This window comes from Lineus longissimus, chromosome 6 (genome assembly GCF_910592395.1).
Source record: "Lineus longissimus chromosome 6, tnLinLong1.2, whole genome shotgun sequence".
NCBI lineage: Eukaryota > Metazoa > Nemertea > Pilidiophora > Heteronemertea > Lineidae > Lineus > Lineus longissimus.
In genome coordinates this window covers 19,691,473-19,716,325 of record NC_088313.1, presented here as the reverse complement: position 1 = coordinate 19,716,325, position 24,853 = coordinate 19,691,473, and the positions used below count along the sequence as shown (strand labels likewise).

General features: G+C 42.6%; 2 protein-coding genes across 2 annotated transcripts; one reads left to right on the top strand and one right to left on the bottom strand.

Moving 5' to 3' along the window:
- Positions 1-929: 929 nt before the first annotated feature.
- Positions 930-14,867, bottom strand: LOC135488967 (QRFP-like peptide receptor). The gene is made up of 2 exons (XM_064773982.1): positions 14,787-14,867; positions 930-2,717 (listed from the first exon to the last, which is right to left on the bottom strand). The coding sequence occupies exons 1-2, from the start codon at positions 14,845-14,847 to the stop codon at positions 1,927-1,929; spliced, it is 852 nt and encodes a 283-aa protein (XP_064630052.1). The 5' UTR covers positions 14,848-14,867; the 3' UTR covers positions 930-1,926.
- Positions 10,793-16,341, top strand: LOC135488964 (uncharacterized). Its single transcript, XM_064773978.1, has 4 exons — positions 10,793-10,911; positions 11,071-11,269; positions 11,872-12,869; positions 13,071-16,341. Exons 1-4 carry the CDS (start codon positions 10,858-10,860, stop codon positions 13,377-13,379), a joined length of 1,560 nt encoding a protein of 519 aa, XP_064630048.1. The 5' UTR covers positions 10,793-10,857; the 3' UTR covers positions 13,380-16,341.
- The last annotated feature ends 8,512 nt before the right edge of the window (positions 16,342-24,853 follow it).

The following is a 24,853-nucleotide window of genomic DNA, read 5'->3' as shown; positions in this document are numbered from 1 at the left end:
TTTATCTCGTTTCTTACTAAATTAGTTTATAGTATACGAAAGCTGATAAAAAATGTTTTGCCGATGTTCATGTAGTAGTGTCCCAGTTTAGTAGAAATAAATACTTGGAATTTGATTGCGGATGTTGACTTTATGTCATCTATCAGGTCATATGGGTAAATAGAACCACCATTTGAAGAGATGTATATTTCTTGTGCCAATGATTTATCATACGCGGACAATGTCACACACAGCCCGAAAATAATACCTGGTTGTTGGCCAATGTGTCTCAGACAAAACAAGCTGGCAACATGCAGAGACAATGGCACATCTCGCCAAGATATGTGCCTCGACCACAGGCAACCCGTAGAGACAATGAGACACACCCTGGGCAGCGATCCCAGTTGGCCTTTGTGTCTCAAATGCAGACAACAAATCACCAGCCCAGGAAGTGAAAGACAAGGGCACAGCCTGTTAGAGTGAAAGACAAGGGCACAGCCTGTTAGAGTGAAAGACAATGACACAACAAGCCGAGATACACTTGTTATGCTGACGACAGCGGCCAGTGTAGAGGTAGAAAATGTCCCCCTGGAAAAAGTGTCCTGTCTTAGTGTATTCTGACGGATCATGGTACATGTATATGGTTCCATTGAGATCATGACCGGCAATAGCTTAGAGATTGAAGCGAATAATACAATTCTTTGTTTCCCGGACATTACATCGTAGGACATTTCAAACTTTAACACCGGATCAACTGGTCCGAGGATAGCCAGGGTCGCCTGTGTAAACTCTGATCGGAGAGACAGCACAGATGATGCAATTGCAGCTAGTTCAAAGCCATTATCGACTTGTTTTTAATACCAAAGATTGTGTACATTTGGCGGTACACAAAAAGACAAACACTGAATGAAATTAGCAACTTTTATTTCGAAACTTCACAAATACCCGAATATACATAGATTTAGTATTGACCTCTGTCGGTCTCGAACGAGGCACAAAACAGTTTTGATAACTACTCAGCCTCTATGAGTACAAGGGGGCTGCCACACCTAATTTAACAATCTCAATGTCAAAAGACGATCTAAACAATGGGACCCAGCATCGTATCTCATGAACTGTTTTATAAGACAAAATATTTCAGATAGATAGGTAAAATTATGGTGGGGATGAACTGGAAAATGAGAATGTACTAAATGATGCTGACAATGTATATGTAAAAGAGGATGAAAATGTAATTGATAATGACAATCTGATTGATAATGGAAATGTAAAATGTAAACAGATAATGAAAATGTCAATAATGAAAATATGAACGATAAAAATGTAAAGGATAATGTAAATGATAATGAAAATTTAAATGTTGTCGAAATTTAAAGAGACATTTGGAGAAACATTGAACTGAAAAAGAAAATCTTGACTTGATGTGAAGATGGATCTTTGCTGCTCTTATTCGTAAAAGAGCCATGATGCTGCTGGAGGCCAGACGATGACGGCAACAATGACGATGAGGATGACGATTATCGATGAAAATGACGACGACGAAGAAGATGAAAATGACCAATGACGATGACGATGACAACGATGATGACGATGATGATGATGATGATGATATGACGATGACGACATTGCTCTTTATATGAGTATCATCGATAATATTATACTCCGACCGGTGTGCCGGATAAACGTTGAAAAAGATCCAAGCCTGCCGGCGGGAATGTGTTCACTCGTACAAGGCTATTCCAACGCGGCCTGCTTACATCCAGATTCTGATTATTTGGTGCAGAAATAGTAAGTTGTGAAATACTGTAAGGCCTTCACCTATCATCTTGAACACTTTTTATTGGTATGATATCATCAATGCCTCTAAATAGGTGCAATTCCGAAGGACGATCCGTGTTTTTTCTTTTGCTAGAGTCTGATACAACTAGGGTGGCAGCATAGCATATGTCATAGACACATGGTACTTTCTGTGTCCCCCGTGGACTCATGGTTAGGGGTCTGTCGGGCGGCACTATAGTACGTGGACAACGTCAGGCGGCGCTCAAGTCGTCTGTCTTTGGAACACCCGAGCGCCCTCTTGAAGGCATTCCGAAACTTCGTACTAAGGACGTTGTACATGATCGGATTGCCCGCACTGTTCATATAAAACATTATCCTGGAAAAACATAGAATATTCAAGTACCCCTCTAGTCCTAAGTCTGCTAGCTTGTCCATTGGGGTGTAAATCATAAAGATACTGAACACCCGAAACGGCAGCATGCACACGAAGAAAAGCACTTTGATGGAGATGAGCATGTAAACAACCTGTCGTCTGGTCTTTTGCGCAGACGCACTGTTGACGTCGCCGTCAAGCAACGCTTTGGCGTCGTAAACGAGCCGCTTTATGATAATGCTGTAAAGTAGGGATAGCAAAATCAACGGCATGACGAAAAATAATGCTGTGCTACACAAAATATAAACTCTGCCTTTTTGATCAGTGAACGCTGTTGAGCAAGCGTGAGCCTTTGTCCCGTCGTAAAATTCTTCGTAACGTAAAGCTGCGTAGAAGATAAAAGGAATGGCGACTGCTGCTGCGATGATCCAAACGACGGCAAGAATTTTGACTGATCTTGTCGGAGTGCACATGTACTGGGCACGAAATGGATGACAGATGGCATAGTAACGCTCCAGGCTGATGGCGAGGATGGTCAAAACGCTGGCGTCCGCTACGGCATTCTCGATGAAAGGCACGGCTTTACCTGAAACGAGAAAGATGGCGAAATGAACGAGTTTTGGAAGAACTGGCCAATCCGGACACCTCTACTCGACCACGGCAATGCTCTGCCTCGAACTCATATGACACATTCATTGATAAGTGTCTTTTCGTTGGTCAGATACCGACCGGAAGTCCTAAATTGCTGCTCGTGAAAGTAGCGTCTGTCTGGAGCAAGTCCACAACGAACTTTCCGCTGATTTGCTCGTTTATGTTTCGAAGACAACTTGACAGGATCACAAAATACAAATATAGCGGTGCTTGATGTCGAAACCAAGGACCTTGGTTTGATATTATGGCAAATGTTGACTTTCAGCGTGTTTGGAACAAAAACTGATACCACGCTGTCGGTCCTCTCTTATCTAATCAAGACAACTCGGGTAGACCTCAACTTCCGTCCAAAACTTTTGGCGCCGCGTGGTCTTGCTTGATGAGATAAACAAAGACCGCGAGCGAGGTAATATGAATTCCTCTAACGAATGAATCTCACCAATGCTGACATGTCTCTTTCCGACACCAGTTCACTATATAAATGACGACTCACGATGCACACAGTTCGCTGGCATTATATAATCACATGGTTAATTGCGTGGCTAATCGTGAGGACCATGTTGTGGCTGTGACTCGTCCCAGCAGCGTTCCAACAGGTTGTTGTAGTGGTGTCAGGAGAGGAATTCTCATTACTCAACTAATCACCGCGAGAGACATGGCCTTGCAATATTCATGCAACTCGGCTGGAAACTGGTGATTGATATGTAGAGACACGGACTTGTCGGCTTACGGCTGGAGACTGGTGATTGATATAGATGTAGAGATACGAACTTGTCACGTCAGGTGACTGGCAAGTCAACAGCATGTCCTGGGGTATAAAACTGTATCAAATTGACGTCAATGGGTCGCTGACGGATTAGTTCCACACTGACTAAAACCATTTGTACTTTATGTGTGATGGATGAGCAGATAACTACAAGACACGCAACATCATGAGCCACCAAACCTCACTGAGGTCACAGAAAGAACGAAACACTGAATAAAACTATTGTACTCTGTGATAAATGAACAAAGATCACATGTAACTATAAAGATTCGCCACATCCTGAGCGAACAAAGCCAAGAGTGATCCCAGGAGGAACGACAGCAACTTCATCATTCCAGGCTCCTCGCTCGGTAACAAGTTAAAAAAGGAGACAATTTAGGCATGACTGAGAAGCTTCCATTGGTTGTCCCCAAGTGATCATTGGGCGCAGTAAAGGAATTTGCTTTGGCTTGACTGAGTGGGCGATATGATTCAATATATACATGTACGAGCGTGCATAATGCAGATCATCGGTAAGCCTCGCCTATTGTCGCTTTCTGTCTCGGCGCATACCAAACAACCCGCCCGTGTCAATGGGCAATTATTGAAAGTAGCGAATCGATACAAGACAGGCTTCTGTTCAGTCCTCATTAGCTGCTCTCGAGGTGCTAAAGGGTGTCGCACAGGTCTCTCCTCAGACTTGCCTCCTGCATAATTTATCATCAGAACGTGTGAGGAGAGCAGGGGGACGGCAGTGATGTGATTCTAATCCGAAGGTGCAGATTCCCCGACTAGTTTGGCTTTGTATTCTAGATTATGACGGGGGGCGGATTTGGGGAACCGATTCGAAAAACCCATCGTTGTTGGTAACATGTTACTGTCTTTATGGCTCTGCCTCGCTTGATAACGATTGTCATGACAGAGGATGAGCCCGATACTGGAATAATTAGCAAGATTAGTGCTGGTATAGTTACCGGAATATCAATATGACGTGATATGGACTTGCCCGGGCGTACTGTATGCTACTACGGATTGAGTATCGACCAATCTAATCTACGATGGATAACAATAATTACATGTATCTTTTACCTGACCTTTCTATTCCAGTGTTTGAAGGGAATTGCCCTAAAAATGAACTAGTATGTCATCTGCTTCTATTTTGTCGCCATTTGAACATTTCAGACACAAAAACCAATAGTCCGCTGGGAGTTTGAAAATGGGTCATACAACTAAATATAAATATTTCCACTTTCAACGTAGCCAGTAAGAATACTTCGAAGAATAGAGTAATGGCCTGGAGACAATGTGAAGGCTAAGAGAGCTCTTCCCCCTGACGCCAGCAGCATTAGTAGTCCCGGTAACCTCGATCCTCCACCTCGGCGGAGGGTCACGAGACTGGTGAAAGAGTCTGCAGCATTAGCAGCGAATCCTCTGAGGAAATACTGACAGGAAGAGAAAGTGCGCATCCATCAAGATGCTCTCCAGGTGGTGGAGGTGACATTGGGAAACTGCGCCCAGGGGACTCCAAGCCGGATGAATTGCTCACTGAACATTGCCTTTAACCAATGACGATACATCTTCTCTCCGAGTGATTCTGATCTTTTTGATACGCTGATACCGTAACAGATAATAGACATTTGATTGAAGCTTGCCGGCCTGGAACATAATTGACAAAGTTAACGAGAAATCTTGTTGATGAGGCGATCTGACGATATATCCTCCTGCTCTATGGAACGGCGTCGCTTCATAACCATTCAATTCGTATTAAACCGCCAGTGTGACCACGGGCGGAGAAAACTTATACCTGAGTTTTCTCATGAATATAAGACTACGCCCGAATAGCCGCGGTGCAAAATCGGTCACTCTTTTTTCAGAAACCAAGCTTTCGGATCTGTATGATGATGATGATGTCACACATCCTCACAGGTTCTTTCGTGTTCGGAATTTTGAAGTGTATGAACAAAAACAATCCCGGAAATTGAAATTAGATGAACCGGGAATACACGGGGAGAGAGTTAAGTGAATTTCCATCTAACAGCCGGCGTTAAGCCTTCTTCTCCATTTTTTAACCTCCTACGAAAATGTACTTTCTCATTTCCTATTAAAACTCTGGCGCAGACTACTTTAGAGATAGATGTAGATTTGGTATGCATGCTGAACATGTTGACAAAACTCGCGTATGAGGAACGAGGCCGGTCCACTGCGTCCGGAGTGTAGATGATAGTGGCTGCTGCGGCGACCACCGTGGTAAACGTTCCTGTGGAATTGTGCCTTGAGCTGCCGAGAATTACTTTCATTAAAAACGGGCTCAAACTCCTCGCCTCTTTTCTTCCCCAGTGTACTAATCGGCAATACGCAAATGACATAGCGAACTCTTAAAAGAATAAGGACATACTGCCTTGTACAGTAAGCTGCTTGCTTGGAGAGTGATTCACGATTCACGATCGTGGCTGATGACGTTTTAGAAAGTGGATTGAAATGTCACTAGATAATCCTCGGAGTGGATAAAGTTTTAAGTCGAAGTTGTCTTTCCATTATCTTTTTAGAATGGCGACTGCTAAGCCGGGACACTCTATCCAAGGACATATACTCTTTACGACGGCATGCACGCGGCGACCATGGTCTCTCTTGGTTTGTCAGTAATGTCAACAGCTAAAAAGCTTCCGGCGCCTCGGTTTTTCGGCAATTTTTAGGAGAGAACGGATATTCTCGGCATCCTTACAAGGATTGGCATCTAGGGGTCGAGGTTCATTAAAAAAGGATGCAATTTCATCAAGATCTCCATCCACTCTGGTGCCTCGATTAAAAGCAGAATCAACTTGGCGCCGTTCTCGCTCGTGCTAGGAGAACTTAAAACGATGCTCGCAGATTAAAGACTTTCCATCAATAGTACACCCTCCATCGTCTCTTTCTGCATGTAATTGGGGTTAAATAAAAGGCCCGCCCGTCAAATCCTTGGCTGATACTTGGAACTAAGGTTCGCCAGGTCTTAGCGGAACCCAAGGGTTTTCCTAAGTTTAGAAGCGGTCGCTTTACTCATAAAGCATTGATCAACCGGGCCGATATTTCTGCCGTGTCCTACCCTCATTGTTTGGAAAAGCCGAAAGACAGCTGTCTACCGTATGGATACACTGAAAGATGGGGACAACCTTGAAATTTACAGCGGATGACTGACAAGACAGTTTCCACTCCAGTCAAGAGTCGTAAAAGAGGTCTTAGTGCAAGCGATATTTACCACACCAGGTGGTCGAAATGAGGATTTTAAAGTTACTTGATAATGCAAAAGTTAAATGGTATTGGAGTTGATTACAAAGATCACAACCAATCATAAAAGTGTGAAATCTTTCCTCAATTCTAAGCTTTTATTCTCACGCTGTGGCTACTTATTATTCAAAGTCATTACTTGAACAGTGAGATATTCAGTGGCTTGGCGGTGTCTCCAGCTGCCTGCATACCATTATTTGAATTACTTTCTGGTGTCATCAATCCAAAGGCAAATTTAAGTATCATGCCAGCACGCCTACTGGCATGTCTCATGAAACTAGAGAACTCACAGAGAATACCAAAGTTTAACCCAAGCAAAATGTCAAGGACGAAATGAAAGATTTTACTGTTGTTGTTCTGTAAATGAAGACAGTAGAAATTAGAATCAAGCTTTTAAAATAAAACGTGTTTTTATAATTGCAGTTTTGCAACTTTTATACAGAAGGATTGTATTCCGAAGTGAAACGGTTTTCGTGGTAGTTTTCAGTTTTCATGGTCAACCCTCGAGGGATCGTCCGGGTTCGACACTCAAACGCCGCTAGTAACCTGAGGCAAGTCACTTGACGAAAAAGTAAGTTTGGTTTAACGTGTGCCAGTGCAAGTACAATACCATGTGAATGAGGTCATGTCGTAGACATGTCTTTGCCAGGGTAATGAACACCTTGCGGGGCTAGGCACTCGTCATGCACCGAGCAAGGTGTCCGTACACCACCTGAAAATTGACTACCAATCTTGGTTCGCGAACCAATGCCCCATCGAAAATCCACCAAGCGCGTACACCAGCGCTGCAGCTAGTTATAAATCCGGCAACAGATGGCGCGCAAACAATACGCAGAAAGCGCCATTTCGAAAGCGCCACCTGTCGCCGAACCATATAACTAGCTAATTGCCGATCCATTAGCGCGTACACCACGACAAAGCCGAGCTTTTAACAAGCCGGGCGATGGGACAATTTGAACCATCAAGCTTGATGGGACAAATTCGCCCGGCAATTTGTACCCGCAATGGATTGCCGAACAAATTTGTCGCGGCAATGTGGTGCAGTGTACGTGCAATTGGTCCACCAATATTTCGTGCAACTTCTATATCGGTTACGGGAATTTTCTATCCATATTTCATGAATATTGGTGAGAAGAAAAGAAGAAGGAAATACAGATTATCCGAAGCTGATTCTGAGTCCTTTGTCTGCAGATCTGTGCAAAAAACCAATGAGAAATGCACCGCAGCTCACAACTCTGACACTTCAGCATTCATAAATATGGATTGAATCATCATGTTTTACAATGTTGTCTAAACACCTTGCAACTTCATGAAATATGGATAGAAAATTCCCGTAACCGATATTTTCAATTATCTGCTGAAACAACGGGCACACACTCAAAAAGCAATTAATTATCCGCTTCTGACGTGATTATCATCAAACAAAATAGTGACAAATCGTAGTTGAACTATTGTAAAAGACGAAACAATAATTTAGTGAATCTTCTGTCAGCGTGACAATCTTTAAAGCACAAAAAAAGCAACCAAAGCTTTGAAGCCTTTCCACACACTCATAGTACAGCTTCGATATTTTCCCAGCGTCTTTCGCTCAATGCATCTTTTCGCAGCATCGTTAGCTTTAAGTAATATAAATATTTCTTATCTGCCTGATTGTTAATTGGTAATTTCGTGAATGGTTTTCGCACGAAACAAATACAATAAAGCCAAAACTAGCATTCAAAGTATTTATATTCGGAAAAGGCTCCTGATGTCGATTTAGTGTTGTTTCAAGTGTTGCCGAATTGGTGAGTTTCAAGGTGCCCGGCGCTATACACCGGAGAGGTGGCGTGGTGGAGTGCAGTGGAGTACAGTGGTTCGTATGCAAATTTACGGATGCGTAAAAATCGACATCAGGATCCGCCGCCGCCACCATATAAATCGGAAAAATTTCGAACCGCAACCAGAGTCTCCGTGATATTTCGCCCAGGAGAGAGTTAATGCCTCATCTATCGCTGATCGATTGGTTTTAACTAATAAGCGGTGAATGAGGTGCTTACCAGGCAGGATGACTGTTGAGTATCAACTTTAAGTGAAGTAGACAACACGTTAAAAGTTTCATCACAAAACGTATAACAGGCCAAATCCAATAATTTGACTTTTAGTTGGTGCATTAGTGACCACTTTGACTGAACAGTCCACCATGTTTTCACTGAATATGTGACTACAACTTTTTTCTTCGGGACTGAAGCCGTGGGGCTCTGGTAAAATATCGGGCCCTGAAATGTCTGACTGGCTCAATCTCGGTCAAAACTAATATAAAATGTCTGGTTTTCATATCGACTGACAACAACCATGATGTAGTTCTTCCATTTAAAAAACAGTCTGGGTTCACTATAAACGAAGAACATATAGCCAAGTTTAATAGCCAATTTGGAAACTGGGTTGGAGAACATTTTAAGCACATGCTAAAAAGACAAATAGGGGTGATTTGGCCTACTCAGCAAGATTGCGAGGACTTAATCGATGTTATGTCATCTCGACCCACAATCATTTAATTTAGGAACTACGAGGTTTAGTAATGTAGTGAAAATACTGCTCTGTACAAGTAAATTGAGTATTCTGACAATAGCAATGATTTTGTTTACAAATTGCTCATCCAGGGACAAGGGACAATAGTGATACACTTTACTTGAAGGGGTTGAAAGGCTTCTCACAGCCCCTCAATTTTACCAGCCCGCAAAGGCCTCTGGCGAGTCTATTGTCAATTCAGGGCAGCTGTTGGCGGCCGGTGTGGCACGCTTGCCTTACTCTCAACCGATTGATCACGTTCATTTAGAACATCCGATTCTTTGGGAACATTCTAGGGGACTTCCCTTACTCTGATCAAATTAGCTTAGTTAAGAGTGCCAATTGAACCCTTGTCCCGGTGTCTGGTGACCCTTTGCCTTTCATGGTTTTGGCAGGCACTTTTTCTGTGTTTGCTTTCCAGTATTGACTGACCACGTTTGGCTCTCGAGCAGGCGTTGCAATTTGATAAAAGTTTTGGCCGATGTTTGCAACGTCAATATCAATACATCGTTTGTATCAGGTCACTTCTGACTGTCACTGGGTGATGTTTCAGTCAGGCTGAATTGGTGACCGCGAAATTGACATCACTTGTCATCGCTCAAAGGCAAATACGCACCATGAGAAACCGCCACATATGATCCCTGGCGGTGAACACCAGGAGAAAAGTGGCGGCCACGAAGACTTATTTACTTCTCCAAAGCAAAGATGAATTATCCATAATGCAGGTTAACTATAAGTTTATGTAAAGATTGGAAGGCACTAATGTGAGGTTCATTAATGACTACCGGCGAAGGTACATTTCCATGTAATTGTTGCAGGTGAGAGGTACGCAAATTGATGAGCTGTAGACTTCCCGCATACACGCTGTTTGTCAAAATGGTACATCTGTCGTTTAACCCGACCACAAACCACTCGCGACAACCTTTCTTGCGGACGATACGATTAATTAGATCACTCAGGGTCGCTATTCGTTGTTCATGTCTGTCGGCTTTGAGCTTAATTGTGTATGAAATGTCGGGAACATGTGACAAAGCGTTTAAGTGTCTTGCCAGAAGGAAAGACCATATGCGGGAGCCAGGTTACACAGAACGGTTTTATGGCCAAGCTGTGTTAATTTCAAACCGGGCCAATGATGTGTACAATCACCAGGACTTCGCAGCTGATTAAAATTGGTCATCTCTAATAGTTTTCGCAAACATCACTCGCTTACAAACCGAATTCTCCTCTAAAGGCAATGATTTCCAGCATTATCTGTGTCAATAATGATGAAAATTATTGTGAACGATTAAACTCGTCGGCAGGGTGACCTTTGGTTTGAAAGTTCAGTCAATGAACATTGTATGCTCAAAAACATACATAGATTTACAGCAACCAAACTGCAGAGGTTAGACTATAATCTAACGACTCACGCCGAGGGACGAGGTAATGGATATCGCCAAAGGTTGGGGTTGAAACGGGCTGTTTCATTCTGAACTCTCAAACCAAGAGTGGCCCAGGAGAGAACAGGACAGGAGTCAACATGGATCGCGGCTACTTCGTGGTCATTTTGCTGCTCAGCGTCACAAGGTCCAAGGTAGGTGTATTTCACACGACATATCTTGGATCATAGGACCGTTTGGACATTTGCTGCCCTTACTCATTCCATCGTCAAAACACTCCCTAAAAGTGGTTTGATTTTGCTCTTAAACGACTAACTGTAGGCATAATCCAATGTTTTCACGTTTGGTTCCAGGTGTACGGCCAAGATTTTGAAGGATGTGTTGGTCCATATCCACCACCGGTGTTTCACGACTACAGTTTTACAGACAGACCACTCGTGGTCGAGGCGAAGGTGTCGTCAGCATATCCAGTTAGCGTCAACTGGCACGTAAGATACTGGTATGAGGACTGGCCTAAAAGTAGAGCCTTATACTACTACATACCGGAGAATGGTAAGCTGGTCATTCTTTCTAATGCGTTACAAAGAAATAGCTTCAAATATTAAACAGTAAGCGCAATCCATCCGACTTTGATTGGGGAACACTTTCTTTGAAGTACACCGATTTCTCCCGACATTTCTCATCGATTTCCATACACCAAATACCATACACCATACATCATTTGCACTTTTCAATACACCATACATCATTTGCACTTTTTAATACACCACATATCATTTGCTCTTTTCAATACACCATACATCATTTGCACTTTTTAATACACCATATATCATTTGCTCTTTTCAATACACCATACATCATTTGCACTTTTTAATACACCATATATCATTTGCTCTTTTCAATACACCATACATCATTTGCACTTTTTAATACACCATATCATTTGCTCTTTTCAATACACCATACATCATTTGCACTTTTTAATACACCATATATCATTTGCTCTTTTCAACACACCATACATCATTTGCACCCCTGAAGTCGTTTAGCAGTAAACGAAGAAACGACAACCATCCAAGTTTCACTCTCAATAACAAGCACACATCGTTTACTCAAAGGGCCTTTCCTAACGATTTGGCGCATGCTTGTTTCAGGGGATGACCAGTTCCAAGTTTACCAACAGAAAAGCGGCAATGCCACACTGGTCCGCATCACAGCAGAGACCATGGAGAATGCCCCCAAGAACCTAGGCCTTCAGATATTAGTCCACAATCCTTGCACTACAATCGAATACATCGTGAATACAGCAACAATCGGAAGGATTTTCAACGGAGCTATCCATTTCCCGGTTATGACCAAAGTGCCGGCGCCGGAGTACGTTGTCCAGCCGGGCGAGTTCCTAAGCGTGCCGTTTGGGGCGAAGGCCAATCCTGTAGCCTATTCAGTTTACGAATACGGGCGGCATATCCGGCGGGAAGGCGACCGCTTGACAGTTCAGCAAAGGTTGGAGAATAATGGAGCTATGCCTTACACGGCCCAAAACGTGAGATATTCACCAAGCTCAAACACCAATGATGATAGAACGAAAACTTGGGGCGTTTCTATGGATTTCAAACCGTGGTCTGAGGCCGATAGCGGGGTGTTTGTCGCGACGCGCTTTTCCGCCTACTTCTATTTGCTTCCGAGTTCCGATCCCCACAAATACTATATCAGCTACAGGATCAGAGCTTTCTTCGACGTTCGCAGCCGCCAGGTGGCTACACCAGCCCTAACAGTTTACAATGAATTGGACTTTCTCTACAGAGGGCAGCCTTTTCAGGAATCGAACGGGAACTACCTCATCCCTCTTCCCAGGACACTGAAATGGGCCCAGTCAATCCGATGCATAGCGCATGCCAGCAACAATCCCGTCATACAGACAAGTATGTTCTTCCCCAAGAATGCAACATGGCAGACCTTTGAGAACACATCCACCATCATCGGCACAAAGACTGTGGCGTCAGATGCGTTTGCGGTGGATGGAACCTACCGGAAGTACAAGTGCAAGGCGCGTGCAGGAGGGAGGGAGGCGACCTTGACCTTCGCGACTATATGGTTCACCCCTTTTAAACTGGTTAGCCGAGAGCCGAAACTGAGTTGGTTAGACAAAGAGGTAGGTCAAACACACACATCTTATCCTAAATTTTTTTTTTTTAGTTCAATCTTTTTCCTTTTTGTTTTGAAAGACAATTTGATTACAATCATAAATTTGGTCAAATCGATCTATCGTCGGGTATTAAGGGTCAGAGTCAACTTCTCATCGACACATTTATTAACTTGTATAATGATTATATGAATATCTTAATATCTTCAGCCATTTACTGTCACCTGCACCGGCAGAGGCGAACCTCGTGTAGCAGATCAATTTGCGAGGTTTTACCTCCTCAATGCCACCTTCCGGTATTACCCGAATAGTCGGGACTACTTTGTCCAACACCGAATCGATGAGGTGACGGCTTCGACCCCTGGTACCAGCCTGTCAGTAGATTACATACCCGACCAAGGTAAAGTGACGGGGCGTCTGGAGGTTCTCGATGCTAATGCTCTTAAAGGCAAGAAGTGTCTCATGTGCGTCGTCGGAGACCGTTATAGTTTCGATTACCACAGATATTGGATGTCATAATCCAACAAGCCCAATACTCCGTAGAGGACTTTGACTTATCACCACGATTAGCAGAAGTTAGAAACAAAATACATGCTCTCTTAACAGCAAGGTTTGAGAAGAATAGGGCCAGGTTGTTCAACCCCTCATCAAAGTGCTGTTGCAGTCTCCGTCTGGTGCTTACCAAGTGCTTTAGTCTTCTCGTAATCTTTCAAATTTTCAACATCTCGGCGTTAAGTGAGCTAATAAATTCATTAGTTAGTAGCGTAATCAAAATTAGTCCCGTTCATTCCTTAATACATACGAAGCAGTCGGCTTAATGCGTCATCAGTAAATTGAGTTTCTCTAAGTGTGCAATTTTAACACTCGTCCTGGACTCGTAACAAAGCACAAAGGCGAGAAATCAAAATCCAATTGTAAATGACAGCGCTGATTCTCAATGAAATACAACTCTGTTTTTATGTCGCTGAACATCTTCACTTCCATTTCGTCATCCTATTCATACTGTCTCTTAGTGTGAGGAACGAGGCCGGTCCACTGCGTCCGGTGTGTACGCACATGTTGCAGGCAAGCGAAAGGAAATGGAATTCGATGCAAAATCGCCGCGCGTACCAAAACTTAGAGGTACATGTACATTGATATTTAAGTAATGCTAATTCGCTCTGCAGCTGCTAGTTTATTAACTAGATTCATGGTTTTCAAGTTTTCCCGTATGGACGACGAATGGTTCATCAGAAATCGATCCGTTCACCTTCGTGCCTTATTCAGCAGGTTATGATGACCAACTGGGTATCGATACCCATTGCTGCACTGAGGATAATGATTGACCAGGTGGATTCATTCGTACGTGAAATTGTGGTGCATTCATCTGCAGAATACAGTTTTTTGTGTCATTCCAAATGTCCCTTATCAAGAGCGCGTTGCCGCAGGCAATGGAGTAGTTTGTCCGTATGGAGGTGTCCCGAGTCCGGCCAGCACTTGTTTGCCAAGCTATAATTTTCACTTCATGGCTACTGAAAACTGTGCCAAGTATAATATGAGCCATTTCTGATTGTTAAAATATCTGTCAGCTTGCAAAGAATGAGTACAATTTATGCATGACGTGACTGTCTTCAGCAGATATGCTACGTCGATAGCGGTTCCGCCGGATTCGTCCTCGGAGCAGAGCGGTTTATCGGAGGATGGGTGACCGAGAAACAAAACAACATTAGTCACAAGTGGCAACCGGAGAATATCGGAGGCGATCGCGAAAGGGGACGATTCCGGACTTGCTGGATGGATGTTGTAGTCCGCGAGTGCTGAAGTTGTAAGCGAGGTGTTGATACAGATAAGTTAGGACCGTGATGCCTGGAGGGATGAGTGAGTGAGTGAGTGTTTCGACACTGTGTCAACGTACCACTGGGCTTTAGTAACATAATTGATACTTACACATGGCTTCTCCTAGGTACCATTTCTCCCTCGTATGTAACTCCATGAGAGCAGTGGGCATCGTGACGAGTAAGACCAAGAGATCCGCCAGGCTCAGGTTCATCAGAAACACATTGGTGGAATTCCTCATTTCCCGGTTACGCCATATCACAAATGCCACAAGAATATTCCCAACAGTACCGAACACAAATATCAATACGTATAAAATTGTTACAGTTAGTAACATGTACAGAGGTATATCGTGACTTGGCGGTTCAATGCCTTGGACGACGCTATTGGAGACCTGCGGCATCATTGTGGTGTTGAAGAGGTTTATCCACCCCAGGGGGTTGTCCCCTGTCGAATAGTTGAGCGGCATGAGGGTAGCGTACGCCTGTTACTCTCTCCTTAAGTCTAATGGTGCGAAGTCTATCTGGCGCGAAGGCTTGGTTCCTCGCATTGATATTTGTGAAAAAGAACCCCTGAATCCGTAGCCCACCGCAAGTGGTCACTCTACGTACTCACGGTTTAATGGTGTCTTACTTGCCAATTCTTTAAGATGTTCCTACCAAGCAATAAGTTAGCCTCAGTGAGCTCTCATTCAGCCGAAGCGAATGCTTTACGACGAACCCGACTGCAATTCTCCTGAATGGCGCATTGACATCTGTCGCGCAAAAACACATTCATCCTTCCGCGACTGTGTAAGTATTCCTTACCACAATCATCTCACACCCCCATCACAATCTTTCTGAATATCACAATGACAAAGACACAACGTAATCTTGAGAACGTGAATATATATATCAGGGTTACAACGTAATGTTGAGCTAAATTCACTCCTGCATTTTACACTTTCGACCATCAAAACTCCAATCTTGAGTGTTATCCTCTGTCATTCCACGCACAGGTCGCGCAGCCGATTGGCTCCAGGCTGCTTGAGATGTAGAAGATCTTTCATTCTTCTATTCTTCAATTGCATGTGCGTACTCATCTAATTCTGCAAGAGTTTATGTTAGGCTGCGTCGTACCTACCTTTGTGGTAGAAACACTCAATCGTATTTACCTAATCCCCATAGATCCCGACAGATTTTTTGGCCCTGTTTGTGGAAGCTAGTGAACTTGCAGCACACGATTTAGTACGATGCATCGCGAATCTCCCTTATTTCAATCACACTGGCTTAGTCATTGCCCTGGTTATCGAGTCAAAAAATATACTACACACAAAACCTTTAGATAATTCCGATTAATGGCACGTTATTTCATCCTTTTTATATCCACGTAACTCGGCAGTTGGCAACAAAATTACAAAAATTACTAACATTGTAACTCCATTTTCCATAAGAAAGTTAAAATCCTTTTCCTCAATTTGTTTCCTCAAAACAGGAAAGTTGTACCTTTGATCGATATCGTGGTTAATGACACAATCCTTCCTGCTTTTTTTCGGTTTCATAGACCAATGCGATTTTTTTGCTTAACAAAATCGAAGGCAAAACTCAAATTCTGGTCCGTGTTTGTACAAACACAACGCCCGCGTTTAGCAAAGGAACGAGTACGATGTGTCGTCTGCCACGCGCGTTTCCATTGCCACCACTGCAGAATGAAGAACGCCGAGGCTGAGCCATAACGTGCAAGGGGAACAGAAAAAGCAGATGGCGCTGCGAGATGATCTTCAGCATTGGCGAGTCTAGATAGTCGTTGCTGGCACTCGCTCCCAGCATCTTCCCACTGCATGCGATTGCGACAACGCACACGTTGGCTTTCTTATTTTACGCTGCGCTGCTGTACAGGAATAGGTTCTGCGATTCGCGGCGCATGACTCAAGTCGGATTCAAGTAAAATACATAATTCGGTAATAAGAGCCACCTGGTGGCAAGCAATGGAAATCATGCATCCAACGTGAAGCTTCTATGTGCAATATTTCTTGATGGTATATGACAATTACTCCACATGAATGAATAAATACCGAGAAAATGAAGAGGAAAAAAAGAAAATGTAGTGGATTTACGGGGAGTAGAACCCGTGACCACCAGATAGAATGTCCAGCATTCTAACCGTTGAACCATCAAGGCCTGAATGGAAACAGCAATCTTTCAGATAATCAGGATAAAGTGTGTCCAGCGATACTTCCTGGTCACTCAACTTGCTACATTGGATCGAAATCAACAGCATTCCTAGGGAGTTGGCCATAAAAACATTACAGTGCCAATTCCTTCAATCCGCCTAGCTGTCACTATGGTGGTAAGTGCAATGTAGTTTCCAATAAAACATTGATAACCTCATCTGGAGTGAACAATCCTTGCAGTAATCAACGAACGATCCGCAGTTTGATGTGAGATATCTGGAAAAAGCTAGAAATGAGCTAAGGCGGTGTTACATCGAGCGACACGGTAAACGGACGCGCTGGCGAACAATGGTTTGTCATGAGCCTTTTTGCCGGCGTACCCGTATACCGTGTCGCTCGATGTTAATCAAGCATGAGGATTTGGCGGGCCATACGGTTGTCACTTTCTGTGACCTGGCTCATGCTAATAGTCTTAGTACAAAAAAGAAACTTGAATGAAATGGGCCAACAGCTAAAACACTGGTCTGATTCACAGTCTGTGTTTGCACAAAACAACCTGGCACATTACAGCGGGGCCACGGCGGACAGTTAACAATCAGCTGATTATTTGAAGAGACATTCCCGAAGATTACGTTATTAATCCGAAGCATTTCAATCTTCCCCGCAAACAATCGCACAAAGTACACCACTTTTTCCTATCGGAAGCAAACAAATGCTATCAAGATCGCGAAAAGAATATTTTTTCGCAAGCACTCTTCTTACAGGTTTCTTCTTTCTGTCTTTGTGTTATTCTGACAGTCTTTGTATAGTGCTCCTGCAATGGTTCTTAACGTAAACGGCAAGAATGGTGTCTTTAATATCTTGGGCAGTAAGTGTATTTGATAGTGAACCCAATGACTTCATGACATTGGAAATCTCGTTTTGCGGACGAAACGTGTGTCGCAATATACCTTCCCGATCAGCAATCAATTGGGGAAACCACACGAAATAAGTACGACGATCGCAGATGGTTCACGTTGATATATTAGCGCTTGGGAATTGCCGGATGAACTTTAACATTTCCTTTCAAGGTTTTTGCCGAATACGACACACCGCCTCGTCACGATGAAATAAACGGATAAGAAAATTTAGTTATCACATTATGAAGCGAATATCATTTATGATTGATTGACGGAGTATCAGTTTTGTTCTGATTCACCACGGTGCTATACAGAAAATGGATATCGCACCGGCTCAATATTTCCATCGGAAGGCCCAAAAGGGAGATTTTGAAAAAGGGAAATTGAGAAACGGAACTTCGTCACTAAACTAGTAGCGGTTGACGTAACCTCGGATCTACTATCTAAGAGCTGAAACAAAATTAGAAAAGCATTAAACACGTTCAGAAAAATAGTTTACTGATGAACTTGAAGAAGAACAAACACACTGCAGTAAAAAGCCGTCAACTCCTTTAAATCAATTTTGCTTTGGAAATGAGATAGCGTGATGCTATTATACCGAAAAACGTGCGACTCTGATTCATGGTTCCAGTAAAAGTGTTTTTCCCAATCGTTTGAAATTTGAAAGTGAATTTGAGATCTCATATAAACACAAATGCAAAATGAATAACATTTCAAGGTTGCTGCTTTATGTGCCGATACAGACACGCTAAAGGTAGATGTTCACTTACACATTGAAACGTCTGGTTACTGTACAGTGACTGTGCTTATTTTCATACTCGTGGCACAAGTAAATACGGTGCACACGCACGGCGTAGGCCTTTAAGGTTCTTGCAGTATAATGTAATGCAGTGCCAGACAGATCCAGGGTTGCAGGTCTCCACTGGTTTCATGAGCGTGTCGGGCCTTCTGTGCTCTGTGGCAATGATCTATTTTAAGTACATGGCAAAATGAACGCTTTTTCAAAAATTGCCTTTCTATGGCTGGGGCACTTGGGGGTAGCTTTACACTGAATGTGATTTCAATATATTTGTTCTTTCACACAACAGTAACAAAATTGAAAGATCGCATGCGTTATAAAAATCAATGCGAGCATGAGTCAAATTAGTGTTACCATACAATGCACGTGATTTCAACTTTAGAAGTTTGAAGAAAACGGATGTGGTTGTTCGAACTACACGATGCGATCTCTAAAACCATGGTCACATTTACGACATACATGTATATCCCTACCCGATATGTCTTAGACGTATCATTGACTACCCGGGGCAGTAACTTTATATCCATATTTCACGCCAAAAGCTAGTTGTCACGATATATGACTGAATGCCATTGTAGTCGTTGTCAGAGACAGCCAGTTAGGTTATTTGTATCGCACCCCTGTGCCTCCTTGTCAGTATTATTTCGCTTACAAGGTTGCTTGCGACAGCCGGGTAATCGTCTATGATAAACGACGTTTTGGTTCCATTGCAAAGCCGTATGTATTCAATAGCATTCCGCGACGTTACTATTTATAGCTCACAAGGTCATTTGAATAAGATATTGATGACGTTTTAGTCACGTGACAGTCGGACATCGACACTTATTTCTACGCATTTGAGCTTATTTCAAAGTCAATTATCTTTGACCCTGCATTGTTTTTAGCATGAATGATACCATAGAGTCAGAGAGAGAAATATTCAGAACAATTATGTAGTATTTCCAACACTCGGACATGTGCCAGATTGAATATAACTGCCCCAGTTAGAAAGCCTGAATCCATTACGAAACCGCATGTTTGTCCGACATTGCCTGTAATTCAGCGATGGGGAAATAGAGGGCAGCAGCTGCAGTGACGTCATCTTCGCGGAATGCTATTGCAAAGCTAATGGGTTGTTGACCTGAACAGACGTTCACTGTCCGCGTAAACGATGCATCTTCCGGCTACAATCCAGGAGTCTTCCTTGTACCAGTGTCTCTACAAAGTGGGCCGTGCCTTAAAATATCGTCTATAAGGCGGCGTCGCTCGCAAGAGTTTGACTAAGTGAAGTTAATCCCGTTACTGCAAAAGTGCATCAATGAAAATTGCCGGCAGATTTACCTTAGCTCGCTTCACAAAGCGAGAGAGGCTTCACAAAGAATCATGCCTTTAAGCTTATTCCCGACAGCTTTGGACTGTCAATCGGTATCATCAAGGTTGCTCATCCCTTCGCATGTCGGCATCAACCTGATAATTTCCTGTTCTGTCATACAATATCCGGTAAAATCCATTTGAGTGTCAAAGAAATAGTAATGACAATAAATCCGAATGATAAGACATATAATCTCTTGAAATCTGAAAAAGAAACATCATGGCGACAAGTCAGTAGCTACAAACTAGTGTTAAGTTTTATTAATATTGAGAGGAAAAGCAGGATGTTATTTTCATACTTTCTTCATAATCACCAGCTTTGGCATCTTTTTTTTAATATTTGAGATCTGTTCTGACGTGACTTCCCTTTCGAGCGTGTATCATGTCGAGCCCGGGGTATCCCGCCGGAGGCTGTTGACAGCTGCCATCCTGATCCTGGAAGATTCGAATGGCCGGATGTGTATCGCTCCTTGAGACTCCGCTTGACTTCCTTTTGGATTATTCTCATGTCTGTATTGGATGTAGCCCTAGTCTCACCGTGTCTCCAGGTCTGGTGGAGTCTGGAATGCCCTTTACGCATGCAGTCGACATATTGGGACCTGCCTCCACTGTCAAGTTGGGGGTACAACCAGGTAAAGTTAGAATGCAATCAGCTGATCATCTACGAATAATCTGTGAACATTTCTCGTTGCAGTGGTCACGGGGGATGGAACAAATCATAGCCAGTACATGGAATTTGTAATCAATCTTCTTGGTCTTGTTACTACTAATGTAGCCTGGAGTATAACACCAACCATTCGGATGAGAAACGTCCGGAAATCCACAGTTGCTCAACGTCCTAATAGAGTATAGTTCGAATGTGGCTGGTCACTTATGATATTGGGTCCACCGATCAGGCAGAGTTATAGCTCAGGGAAACCACGGATAACAAAACAAATGTTATCAGACAGAAACAGACAGTATGAATGCGTCTGCGTATATCCGTTATGAAGAGGGATTGGGCATGGTCGGATTTTATCCTTGATGGGTTTGACGGTGAGACGGCCGCAAAGCTAACGAGGCTGCGGGCTGCTATGCGGTGACGGGAGCTGAACGTAATCTGTGTTGTCAGCAACCTTGCTTGTCTAAGGCACTGAGCATCAGTCCAGAAATAGAATAGCAGTGAGTTCCTTTGCCAAAAAAGGACTGTCCCGGTGGCAAAGAAATTAAATTGAGTCCCTCTAGCGTGGCATTTGGAATGGAAGACGGAGTGCTGTCTGGTAACATTTTTCAATCCTGAGTAATTCGTGAGGAAGTCGACTGCAACATATAAATAAAACATGACGATACATCACCAAAAGATATTGTATCAGGATGGTCGCAAGCTGTTTATGTACTGCTATCAGCGAGCGCAGCGGCAATCGAGACATAGAAATCTTCCTTAAATGGGAGCTATAGGCAGGATCTAGGGAATCCGTTTATGCAGATAGGGTCTGGGTCATATTTGATTCAGCAATGAGTGTATTCCTTGTACAGGCGTGAATAGTTTCAATGTACAGCGATATAGGAGAGACCCCTATCGGCGGCTTCGTCTAACTCAATCTGACCAACCTGGATCTAACCTAAAGCCTCTCTTCAAATATAAATATTGTAGTGCTGGTAGCGATTGGATCACACTTCACAGAACTCGTTACATTTGGACTCAACTGATAAATAAGTTGTTACTCACTGGTATTATTTGTGCTCTGGTATGGATATGAGGTATATAATCATGTTTTTGTGTATCTGTTTTCCGAAAAATGTATATTATGGAGTAATTTGGAGAAGTGACTGACCTATATGGCAATGAATATGAATTATTAGTCGTGAAACACACTCAGCCAAATAGACTCTACTGTAAAATTCATATTCATGTGGACGAGAGACTGCCCATTATCCACATCATTGTTGTATACATGTATTCAGATCATGTTACTGGCCCGTTCATTGGGGGTGACACATATAATTAACAAACTTTGCTGATATTTGGTGAGCTGAATCCATGATCAAAACTTCTGCCATCAAAATTGAGATTTGTTTAAATCACGGCAAACACAAATCATAGAGGTTTGCTTGCGAAGGGGCAGGTGTGTTTCTTACGTGATGATGATAATAATGAATTACCTTTGTACCAGAAATTTCCTCATGTGGCAGGAACAAGAATGAATTCAGTAAAGATAAAATCTTAATTAATGCATACTTTAGAACCTTCAACACGACAAACCAACAATTCCATGCGATTTCTAAACGATATAAACGTAAGCTGTCAATATATTCTAACTGTCAAACCCGCGGTTCAGCTCCCCTTTTAATTAACCGTTCATACGAGCGATTAGAGATACCACGAACCTAAATATCAATAACCACTATTAAAAAGGTCCATGGAGATTTGAAGAGCTCACGTTCAAAAGCCACTAAATCGATTAGTTTTAAGTTTCTGCTGCCAGGTAAATGGCTTTTGCAGTACAGAGAGACACACATGTATACATGTGATACAACTTACATGATGAAATGTGTGACAAAACGTCAAGAACAGTGATGTTACCATTGGATCAGGCGGGCTTTACAGAAATGGTTAGCATTCAAACCCTAGGTAACTGTCTGGTCATGTTTGGCCAGAATCGTCTTATTTCTTTGGAATGACTCTTAACAGCTTTGCATCTGAGCACCTCATGTACATATTCAATGATCAACATTATCTTGTATCGAAAGCTGTGGCACCATACATGTCCTCTAAGAAAATAGGATATTCAGCTTGTCGTCTACGTCCATATCTATTACATCAATTGACAAAAAACCGTTGGCGGCAAATGGACAGAAGCGCGTATTTTGATTCCTTGCCGGTTAAACCTTACACAGCGTTTGTGCTCTCGTGATTAGCCGTGTCTTTGGACGATAATTTCCAAATGTAACGGATGATCCTTACCTATATGTATTTGTTCGTGCTATATTTGGAGCTTCTGCGTCACGTGGTGCAGGTTGATGTCGGAAGACATGCTTCCTCTCTCTGCAGTATGCTGAAATACCACTGTCATCCACTAAGAGATTACTCGGTGGTTCATGTCTTTGCATCAACTGACGATAATTGACACAGCCGCACTTTGAAGTGTATATGTCAGTACACTGAATGGGTGACAACGGCTCTGTAATGTATTTTGCCATTGGCAATGTCCAGGCGTGGAGCTGTTTTACTCAGTAGTCGGCACACAGGGACGAATTCATGATCTATTTTCACGCCAAGTTCTTGGAACTGGGAATCAATAACTATTTTATTTGTTTCTTTATTTAGTTTGTAGAGTTTCGAAGGAGCAGTGCTAAATGTCAGATATTCTTTTCTCTAGGAGACCGATTCTTTGAAACATTGGTTATTTTTGTAGTTGAGATCAACGTCTAACTTCATAATTACATTAGTGTAGTATCTTCTCATATTATGATATACCAATGGTATTAGTTAAATGTGGGCTGAAATAGAAACGCATCGAAGAGACATATCATGCAATGATATATCAAGGTGATTATGATGAAAATATGTTTCCCATTCTGATCTCATATGTATGACATTTAAACGGCAACAGTCTCAGGCTTACCATTACCTTAATTGCAATCGTCAGATCCAGACTGGCTGAGGAATAAAGACTCGTCTGAGGTTTTTTTCTCCCATTTTTTTCGTCAGAGAGCATCTGTCGTAAAAAGTTCAACAACGAAAATATCTTTTGCTTTTGTTTCGCCTTCCCGGAACCGGATTCGACTGGCTTTTTACTAATTTCGATAAAGCGCTGAAATATCAGACTTTGGTATTCTTTGTTACTCTAATGAATTGACGGGACCTTAACGCGTCTCTCTTAAAAAAATAATCATTCCGTTTTGAACAACCACCATGCAGTGCCCATACTGTACAGAAAAAAACAGGTTTTTGTGGTTTAGAAAAGCTTTTAAATGTTTTTTGGCTAACACAAATACGTATGCCCTGGCCTCTTAGAAGAATTTCCCTCAGCGATATGAAACCCAGTCTCAAAAACGTTAAAGGGTTTTCAATTCGCTGAAAAGCCTCTGCGGGGTAGTATGGCAACTGACTCACGATGTTGTTTGTGCCGCCCCTTCTTGACATTTCAATTGATCAACAATGCATGGGCCGCGGCGACTGTTAACCTAACAGCCTAATGATGATATTCATTTCTTTACGGAAGTTTTTCAAAAAGGCAACTCATTAAATCATCTCATTTTACCAACCTTTGTTGACAACCAGTCACAAAGACAAAGTATAATGTTCGCCATCTCAGCTAAGTATATCTTATTCCCCGACAGAGAACAAAGCAGAGAACAAATTTGTAGAGTCTCGGGTATTTTGCAAGTTGGTTTATCTCGGAGTGCTCATGGCGAATTGTACCTTGCACGAATGATTTCTAAGCTTCCAGTTTGGAAAATGGTAAGCCTTGTCAAAAATAAGATGTTATCCGAAATTCGCCGGCATTTCTATCTGAATGTAAAGGCTGTGTGCACTAGTAAAATATTAGCAACATTTTTACAACATTTCCAGTTGCAACAAATGTTGCAGAAATGAGGCTGGTATAGCAACTCTCAAGTGTGTGTCTTGCTTCGTAATGGGTGGTGAAACCTTTTCAAGAAGTTTGATCCATTTGCAGGAAGTTTTTGTATTATGGCTTGTCAGTCAGCCGCAACTCCTTTAACAGGCAGTGATATGCCCCATGATCCACCCTCATCTTGATCCAGGGCCTGATCCATATTCTCTTTGGTTTATTTCGCCGCCTCTTCCGCCTCTCAGCTAAAATTGCTGCAGAAGCACTCAAAACACATCTTCTCTCCTTGGAATCATCCATTTTCCCTCCAAAATACCTATTTCCCTTTGTTCCCACTAAAAAGTTTGCAACAGTTTACCAACATGTTGTAAAAATGTTGCTAATTTGTTGCTATTTTCTTGCTAGTGTACACAGGGCCTTGA

What these genes read in the sequence shown, in the direction of transcription:
- LOC135488967 (XM_064773982.1), bottom strand. Translation starts at nt 14,847, where the DNA reads ATGCCCACTGCTCTCATGGAGTTACATACGAGGGAGAAATGGTACCTA. An exon ending in GTACCTAGGAGAAGCCATGT is followed by an intron (nt 2,718 to 14,786) that starts GTAAGTATCAAT and finishes TTCTCGTTTCAG; the next exon opens with GTAAAGCCGTGCCTTTCATC.
- LOC135488964 (XM_064773978.1), top strand. Translation starts at nt 10,858, where the DNA reads ATGGATCGCGGCTACTTCGTGGTCATTTTGCTGCTCAGCGTCACAAGG. An exon ending in TCAGCGTCACAAGGTCCAAG is followed by an intron (nt 10,912 to 11,070) that starts GTAGGTGTATTT and finishes GTTTGGTTCCAG; the next exon opens with GTGTACGGCCAAGATTTTGA. An exon ending in CTACTACATACCGGAGAATG is followed by an intron (nt 11,270 to 11,871) that starts GTAAGCTGGTCA and finishes TGCTTGTTTCAG; the next exon opens with GGGATGACCAGTTCCAAGTT.